General features: G+C 33.5%; 1 protein-coding gene across 16 annotated transcripts; it reads left to right on the forward strand.

The window, feature by feature from the left end:
* The first annotated feature begins 711 nt into the window (after window positions 1-711).
* LOC107029392 lies at window positions 712-6,396 on the forward strand. 16 transcript variants are annotated; one of them, XR_003574530.1, is made up of 8 exons: window positions 713-876; window positions 967-1,158; window positions 2,406-2,477; window positions 3,320-3,385; window positions 3,981-4,034; window positions 5,048-5,163; window positions 5,390-5,484; window positions 6,145-6,382. XR_003574530.1 is itself a non-coding variant. In XM_027911915.1 (6 exons), the coding sequence occupies exons 1-5, from the start codon at window positions 802-804 to the stop codon at window positions 5,400-5,402; spliced, it is 324 nt and encodes a 107-aa protein (XP_027767716.1). In that variant the 5' UTR covers window positions 712-801; the 3' UTR covers window positions 5,403-5,484; window positions 6,145-6,382. The 16 variants fall into 16 exon arrangements, 1 of the variants encoding a protein (XP_027767716.1); XR_003574534.1 differs by having other exon boundaries at window positions 5,053-5,163; XR_001457989.2 differs by having other exon boundaries at window positions 712-876; window positions 2,406-3,385; window positions 6,145-6,396.
* Window positions 6,397-10,100: the final 3,704 nt, after the last annotated feature.

Below are 10,100 nucleotides of genomic sequence, written 5' to 3' on the forward strand. Positions count from 1 at the left end.
AAAATAAGGCACATTGGTAAGTTATCACCATCCTTATAACATTTACATCTTAGCCAACACCTCACAAACCATAGTCAAGACATTTCAATTCAACATCATACGATACCCTAACAATCTTAATACAAGATATACTTCAAAGCAATACCATCAATTAATCACAATTTACCACAATTGAAATAAGGAACAATGATTTCAAGACTTACAAAGTCTCCTTCATCATCCATCATCAAGGTCTTACCATCAACCCTTACTCAACCCCATAAGAGTATAATATCATCATAAATCAATAACCAACATGACAACAAAACCAATTGAATCACTCCATCACAATCCATTACTAGTTCATAAACTACACTATTTTTGGCCTAAGGCAACATCAATTCTAGACAACACTTGAAAAGTGTTTCCAAAAGTAATGTGGAAAGGCTTTATAGGTGTGGCCTTTGAACAGGGCTTTTGGCCACAAAAACATTGGCAACACTTATATACTCTTTAATAGTATAGACTACACTTTATAAGTGTTGCTGAATAATAATATAATTGGCAACACCTCATTATACATATGATTACACTTTTAAAATGCGTCATTTTTATAATTTTAAATACAACATCTTATAAGTGTGCCCTAATAATTTAATAAAATTCACCAAGATAATAGTACTTCCCTCGTATCTAATTTCCCCCCAATTTATAAAAGGCAAAACTAAAAAGTTACAATTTCTCAAACGAAAAAATAAGTAGTCAAACGCTTATTTTTCCCCCCAAATTAGAGAGCGCTGATATTAGGGTTTCTTCTCCCAAATGCCTTATAAGAATTCCTCTGAAGTAATTGCGGCAATGTTTTCACTCGCTTTTTACTTCCTTCCATGTTTAAAGGTACACATTTTTTCACTTCCTTGCAATGTTTGATCTCTAAATCAGTTGTAGATATATATAATCTGAAATCTGCACCGGCCAAATGCCTAGGTATATAACTCTTCTACCACATATATATGGGTCCCAGTAGAAGACAGTACCGGTTGATGTCAGATGAGGAGTTGATGAGGCGGCAATGCTTTAGGTCATGTTGAACAGCACTGCCTTATGAGTGTATTATCCTCCCTGTGTTTGAAGCATAACCCAACAGGGATTATTCATTAGGTCTGGTTTGATGCTTAGGTAGATTTCTAAGAACCTTTTATCCGAATGAATTTTTTTGTTTTGGTATGTTTTTAGCTTGTCCACGCTAGACACAAAACATCAATATAAAGTGTCTCAGTTATGTTGTTTTTGAATTTCACTGGCTCTAGTATTCTGTTACTTTAATATTTTTTCCAAAACCACTGCCTTCATTATGAAAAGTAGATTAATATCTTAAATGTTTTTGTAATTTCCATGACAAAAGAGTGTTATATGAAGAATAAGAGAAAATAGGGGAAGAGTGTCATAAACTCTTATTACCTCGCAAATAAGTATTGTACAACTTATTACTTCTCTTAGTGTTAGTGTCTAATTACTGGTCGGTCAAACACTTGTATGAACTAAGAAGTGGTAGTCGGGGAGTTGATCAATCATAACGACAAAAATTTGTGGAAACAAAGTTTGAGACTTTGATCCAAATGGAATTTTGTTTGCTTTTACTACTTAAACTAAGAGACAAAAAATAAATACAGACAAAAAGTATATATATTTATCTTGTCTCCTTAATTAGTAATATGTGAATTTTATTGTGCATTTATATTATATTGAATATAAAATAATGACGAAGAACAAGAATGACATGCATCTGTTAATTCATATGTAATAGACCATAGCACTACATCATCACTAAATCGTTGTTCATGCAGAAGATGATTTTGGTTGCTCTGAATTAAGATTATGGTCAGACAATTTTTTATTTATTTTTAAACAGTTTTAATGGCTGTAAACGAGATGAAGCAGTCACTGTTGATTGTCCATGTATGAGTATTTGGTGTGTGTGTCAAAAGTCCCCACTAGTTTTGGGTGGCATTACTCTTATTGATTCATATTATGCAGTTTGATGAACAAAAGGATCGAGTCACTCTTTACTGTTCTCAAAAGGTGGTATTGTTAGACCTTGAACGACCTTCTCTGATAAGATTAAGGCATGTTATATTTTTATTTGTTCATCGTGCTAGTATCAATCTCCAACTGAAGAAATTTGAATGACTAAACACACTTGTCAATAAAAATTATCAACTAGACAAAGTTAAGGCTACAACAGAAGCTAACAAGAAATCTTTAAGCAACACAGGTTCAAAATTTATGAGGAAATGTTTAAAAGTAGATGAATGTGTATGTGTATCTTCGATTTGTGTAAAGACGTGGATCAATTTTAGTCTTATCCTACATCAGTTGTCTATGAATGTATATCTAATTTATATCTTGCTCACTATTCTTCATAGGAGCGAATGTGTGATAGCTTCTTCGGCAACAGGTTGAGGGAGTGGATTCAGTAAAGCAGTAGAGGCATTTTTGTAAGTGCGTCTTTTGCTAGAGTAGAAACAATTGATAGAAAATTAATGCAAGGCACTTATGTAAATGCATTGCATGTGTGTGCATGTGCACTTGCAATCTTGTGCATTATAATTAAGTCATTGCCATATGAATATGGAAGAAACTTATTTTCATGTGATTCACTTGAAGAGAATACTGCATTGTGTATTTGTGTTAATAAAGTATTGATGGTGGTTACAAAGCAAAAGAAACGTTTTCCAGATCATTTAAGTCACTAGAATTTTCTGTTGATCTAATGTCTATAGACAATAGTTGCATAGGAAGTGTAGATTCTATTTCGTGTGAAGGTTGTTGATGGAGGCAGTTCAGGTTAACATGCATGGACGCAAGAGAGTCCCATCTATCTAATTTTGTTCCGATGTCATTACTGTATTTAAATGGGAATTCTGAAGTTACTATCTTGATTATAAGTGGTGACATAATTAAATTGCTTCATTTATATGCTGGAACTATAAATCTTACATAAAAGCACTGATTACTTATAAGGTTTGTTCATTTATGTATGTAAAATGGAGAATTTTAGCTCATTGAGTGTAAAGGTATTGTTCCAGTCTAAGTACATTACCATGAAATGTAGCTAGTTTGAGCTTATATTATCTCCTGTATATACATTTATTTCTTTACATGTTGACTGAGAACTCCCTTCTAATTAAAGTGATGAATATGCGGCTTCTTGTGATGGAATAAACAATGTTCAGGCTAAAATGAAAATTTCCTCAGCTTTTATATTTGGTTCTGTCATCTGGAGGATGGTAAGATCACATACTTCATACAATAAAGATTATGGTATATTTTGTATCAGGTCCTATTAATAAAGATTAGTGTAGCATCAACATGTACTTTTGATTGCACGAGAATCGGAAGAAGAGTAATTTTTCTTTTCCTCAAACTTTTTTTTACTAAAAAGCAATATGTTCTTATACTTTAATGATAAACCAATTGCAAAGCCTTTAGTCTGTGGACAAGTAACAAAATTTGGGTGAAGATGCCATACTTCCAGCCAGTAAAAATATCAACCATCAAATTACAAAGTGCCGGATAGATGAGGACATAAGATTCCTAATGAATTTCCTTTCAATTTTCTTATGTTCATGCTTAGGTTGTAGGAAAAACAGTGCTATGGATGCTCTCTAAAAACTGTTTGTTTCATCCCCAAGGAACGGGAAATTTTTGATTAAGAGTTATGTAAAAAGGTCTTATGTTGTGGGATCATATTTGATGTCCAAGTTGATCGTTTATATTTCTATAGATAAGTATTAAGAATTACTTTTCTCTCTGATTTATGTGCCTGAATTATGTTGTTTCATCATATGTACTCTTCTTCTGATTTATGTGCTTGAGTTATGTTGTTTCATCATGTGCTTAGGCATGATTTTTTTTAGAGTTGCGGTTATTTTTGAAAATTATGGGTGTTTCTTACTTTCGCGTTTTTGTTGTTAATATTGAATTATGATGAGATTTAGGTGTTCCAGTTGCATTGTTTGTCAAAAAGAGTGGTGGGTTGGCGTTCTTCAAAGGTTAGTTAAAGCTATATGTTTGTGGTTTATTGCATTTCCATACAGTAGGGAAGTGTTTTGATTACCCTTCCTTTTTCTTTTTTTATTTTTGCTATCTACATAGTTTGAAGTTAATTGAGTCTGAAATCTCTGCCTCGATCATATCCACTATCCTACAGACATTAAGAAAGAAGAAAATTGTTTGTTAGAAACCCTTGACAAAAAACAACTCAAATTATATATGGTATGTGCACCATTGTTCGTGCTCTAGACAACACCTCTTGCACTGATATTTCTACAACTTTACTAGGCAAAGAAAAGGATATAATTGGTTTCTTATCCATTCATGAAGTACGTATGTCATATGTACATGCTCTACTGATCTTCACTTTTCGGGAGAAATGAATTTATTGTGCTGATTAAATGTCAAGGAGCAAAGATGGAATACAAATAAATGTGTAAGAATAAATGATCTCATTTCCAAAACAGGGTGCATTCACTGCCATCTTTCTTTGTGTCTTTTTGTTTGTCTATCCGTTTAGATGATAGCTGATTATGCCACAACATCTTTTAAACTCACCTCTACGAAAAAAATGAGTTGGCATTCTGGAGAGCAACTGTTACATTCTTCAAAAAGTGCTACCGAATTAATAATAAGCTAACAAACAATTTACAAGTAACGCGTACAATCTACAACCTGAACAAACAACAGATTCTTTGAACTTTAGCTTTTCGTATAATGAGTTGATTTTGCAATATGAATTCTGTCGCAATAACTATTTGTTAGTTTTATCTATTTATTCTGTTCTTTGTATTCGGATGGAGAAGCGAGATTCATTGCTAAAATATATCCGAAATGTGAGGTGAACTTCTTGTGCTCTTTATATGCAGTTTGAAGGGCTACTAATATAAGTGAAGAATCATATAATTTCTGACAATATGTACCTGCATACAGTTATTATCTTTTTCCAAATAGTACATTTGTGTTGTTGCTTGACATTATGACCTCCTTTAATTTTCCTTCTCTTTTTTAGTGTAGTACTTATGGAGAAGGGAATTGTTATTATCAGGGTGGTCCTTCTCCAGTGATACCTCCCCCCACATATGTTGCTCCCCTGCCTCGCAAAAACAGAGGTTTTCTTAAGGGATTGTACGTAATCTTTCATTCATTAATATCTTTCTTACTCTAATTTTCATTTATTTCATAATTCTCCCTAATACACACCTATATTTATCGAGAAAAGTTCAAAAATACTTTCAAACTATAAAAAATAGATCATATCCCTTACGGATATCAACATTCACATTGACGGAGTTATTCATGTGATAAGGTTACGGCATTCTGGTGTGTCTTGATTTTCAGCTTTTATTTGTAGTATTCCTGGGTGATGCAGTGCTGAAAACTTCAGGAAGATTAGTTGTATCAATCAAGAAGGGTCAGTGCATCCCAAGCCTCTCGATGATATGACCTGTAAGCATATTGTTGTTGTACTTCTTCCATACTTTTAAACATTACTTCAATTTGTCCATATTTGAACAATTGTATTGATCACTTGCTGGAAATTATATCATAATCATGATTTTCTTCTTGAGTCCAGAATTTTGTTTAGCTTTGATGACTTCTACACTACTACGATGTTGTCTTTTGGACTATCCTCTTATAGGTTCATCTTGAATTAGTGGGGCATGACTATTTATATCACTGATTGATGTATGAACATGTTGATTCCTTGGAATGTTTGTTGTTATTTTTTACTTATTTTGTTTTCTCAACTATGACGACTACTGCAGTGGTGCTTATTTAGTTATTTTGGGTAAAACTTCTTATTAGTTCTGTTGAGATAATTTTCTCAATCATGAAATGGCGCAAACTGGATATATATCATGAAAGCTCTTCTTGTAAACTAGGAATTGAACCCTTCATTTGTTGCACTGTCTTGATAGAAGTGGCTAATATGTTGTTACGAGCAACAAGGAGAATCTGATTTATCCGTTTGTTTTAGTGCAGTCGATTTATGCGATCTTTGTTGTTTGTTCCTCATTTTCCAAAGCTTCATTGGATGATTAACCATGACTAGTGTTGAGTGTTAATTTTTTTTTTCTAACGTTTAATTTTCTTTTGAGTGTGCAGGAATATGCAGGTGATGAAATTTGAATAATGTTCCCAGGTCAACCCAATATATTCAGGCGAATAATATTAGTGTATTTGAATTATTATTATATATGTTTGGATACATTGTGAAATTTAGCACAATTGCTAGTACACCACTTTAAGATACTCCTTTCAATATATGTAGTACAAGACATCATTTTTTAAGTTTATTGTAAATCTATATATTGAATTGTAAATTAGTTAATTTGATGTTTGAGATTATTTATATTATACAATTATGTGATTAGTGGATCTATCCAAACCAAAACTTTTATTTATCAATTAGAAATTGTGGATATCAAAATTCTAGACAACGTTGCCACACCTTAAAAGTGTTGCTACAGGGATGCAAATTGTGTGGCTTATTGATTATAAAATGTAGTATGTACATAGAGAAGGGTACATTTTATAAGTGTTGCTGTTGAAGAGTTGTAAAAAGCTACACTTTTAAAGTGTGGTCAATGATAAAGCAAAGGCCACGTTCAAAAGTGTAGTATTATCAAATAAAATTGTTGCCAATGAGACGTTACAAAGCGTGGTCTTTTTACCTCATTGGCACCCTTTTTAAGTGTAGCTGCTATAACAACACTTCAAAAGTGTAGGCTAAGGTCAAAGGTTACGCCTTCTTAGGTCACCCCTTAAAAAGCGTTGCCTAAAGTCAAAAAGTGTTGGCTTTTATCAAAGGCCACAATTTTTTCTAGTTTAGGTCACACTTTACAAGGGTGGTTGAAAGCCTAAAATGGTGTAGTGGTAGCTTAAGATAAGATACTTGGGTCAAATTCATAACATACTTCATAACCTAGATCAACTTCTCAAGAACTAGCATTATAGGACTATAATTCATCCTAATCTATTCAAGATTGATACAATACATAATAGGATAGTACTTCAACCAAAAACCAATTCAATTGAATCGACATCGACATTATACAATTCATATTAAGATCACAACCTAGGGTCAAGGGGGTTAAGGTCATCTTCTACAAACTAGACCAATCCATCAATATACATCATAATTAAGATACAACACATGTAAATCTATTCATAATATCAAAAATAAATCATAAACAAAGTAATTCACAAGATCAATTTCTAGATTGGAAAAGACCCATATGAAAACTTAACTTTTGAAATTCAATTTGATGGAACTCTTTGAGGAAAGAGGTCTCAAAGGTGAATGGAATCCTATACATTACTAATTGATGAAGATTGATAAAGGAATTTGACCCTTTGCAGCCCTTGAACACACCCTTATCTTGGTCTTCAATGGAGTTCTTCACTAGAGAGAGAAAGAAGAGAGAAGGAAGAGAGTTTTGGGTTTGAGAATTATGGAGCTTAGGCTAGTCTAATTTGCTTAGGGGCTTTATATAGGTGGTTAACTAACTTAATTAGACATTCCTTAAGCCCTAATTAACCTCCTAAATAGGCTAACTAATTAAATGACTTAATGAAAACGTGCAGCAAAATAAACCCCTCACAGATGACACCATGATTGACGAATCGTGTGTCCATGGAGGGTCACTGTGCACCTCCGTGCTGCAAATATGTTGATGAGTTCAAAGACTATGCGAGATGACCTTTTGGCAGAGTTGACTAAGTGTCCATCGATGTTGGTCATAGACGCTCCGTCAATTGGACCACGCCTCGTCAGTGGCCTCCGTCTGTGGACACTGTCTCTTGACAATATATTTCCACCTTTTGCAAGGTGTCACATCCGAGTTTACCCCATAGATATAGCCGGCGTCGTCGTTCTTTTCAAGGACTAAGACTAGCCTCCTAGTCTCATGTCATTACATTCATAGGTTGAAAAAAATGCAGAAAAATTTAAAACTTACATTATCACTACTTGGAGGTTTACATAGACCTCTACATACACATAATATATATTCATATCGAGTATACATAGACCCTTCGTATAGGAAGGTTAAATGGCCTTCTACTTTTATTGCACATACATATATGTAAAATACATAAATAGTCTCAACGATTGTCTCATCTCATACCATCTAAACAATTATCAGAATATGGGCATAGCCCTTACATCAATTCAACAAGACCATGTATAGGTCATACAAAAGTAAAATACTCCATTAAAAAGGAAAGGAATGAAAGAGTCAATAAGCTCATAGCAAAATCCGTAAACTAGATGATGGCATTGCCCTCAAAAGTTGAGGACCTACCCCACTTTGATGAAAGAAAGAATCCAAGCCTTAAACAATGTCGCCTTCCAAACTCTTCAACGACCGGAACCTAAAATGATTGAGAAAAAAGGAAGAAAATTGGGTTAGTACTCCACATGTACTAAGTATGAGATCTTATGCACATACACAAGCAAAACATGCTAAAAAGGACTTTTTAGTCAAAACATGTCATTTTACCCCTTTAAGGACTTAATGCAAAATCAAGTAAGTCATATCAATCAACCAAACGTGCTTACTATCTCAACAAGTAATACTTATCCCAACATACTTGAAACCATGACTTACTACAACCCTAAAATCAAGGATAATATCACAAGAATGAATAAGAGTCAAACATATCATAATAAGCAAAACAACTACTCACATTTCCTTATCAAGTCAACGAGTGCAATGACAAAGCAAAGCCCCATAACCTTACTCAATCAAGTATCCCCAACATGAAATCATGAGCAATGTCCAACTTTACATATCATGACATTTCGGTCTACATTTCATCAAATATTAATATTACAACCCAAGGCATATTCATAAATGAACTAATTAACAAATATTATCAACAAGGTGCAGTGGTCATCATATATACATCATATATTATCGTAACATAAACATATATAAGAACCTCCTTCTAAGACTCTTATCAAGGCTAACTAGTGCAATGTTTAGGTAGAGTCCCATACCCCTACCTAGACTAAGCTAGACCCCTTAGGTTATCCAAGTTAGAGTTCAAGTCCTTTAATTCATTTTAACTTTTGGGAACATCTTGCCCTAACCAACACATACCACATGAGCTAGTGTGGAATCCGGTGTCATAAAACCCCACACCGAAAGAAGGCGGACTACTTGCCAAGGTAGTACCAAAACATGAACATAGCAACTACGTGGATCCACTAGCTAGTATTCCTAGAGGGAAACATAGTTGAAGAACTAGGAGATATAGTTGGGACTATCCGTATGGTACATGCATTGGAGTCTCCAATATCAAGAGTAGATTAGTGAGCCTACCTTCCCTATGTGGGAAGGGACACTCCTCAATATAGTTCACTCTATGTTAAGCTTGAGTCCCTTTTTGAAATGTCTTTAAGCCTTTAATTATCAATCATAGCTTAATTTAGGCCATAGGGTCTACCCTTGTATAATCATCATCATCAATAGCTCAATAAGAATTGTATGAGTATAAGTCCTTCCATCAAATTCATATAGGTGATGTTAACACATTAGCATTTCATAGCATATCAAACCACATTGATAGTTTTCACCATCCTTATATCACATAAACCTTAATCAACCTCACAACATAGTCAAGTCATTTCAATTTCAACATCATACATCCCTATAATCCTAGTATAAGTCATACTCCAATGTAATATCATGACTTAACAACAATTAATCACAATTGGAAGTAAAGATAGAGATTCTAAGACTTACCAAGTCTTCCTCATAATCTATCATCAAGGTCTTATCATCAAACCATAACTCAAACCAACTTGGGTAGTAACATCATAACACAATGTTAATCAATAGAATAAAATGGTCAATTTCATCTCTATAACAGAATTCATCTTTAGATCACAACTTGAGACAAGATACATAGGCTAATTTCACATTATAATTCATAACCTAAATAACATCTCAAGAACTAGCATGATAGTCCTATAATTCATCTTAATTTAATCATAATAACACCAATAGGGTAGTACTCTAATAAACATTCAACTCAATTGAATGATCACAATA

The sequence above is a fragment of the Solanum pennellii genome, chromosome 9, assembly GCF_001406875.1.
Source record: "Solanum pennellii chromosome 9, SPENNV200".
Classification (NCBI taxonomy): Eukaryota; Viridiplantae; Streptophyta; class Magnoliopsida; order Solanales; family Solanaceae; genus Solanum; species Solanum pennellii.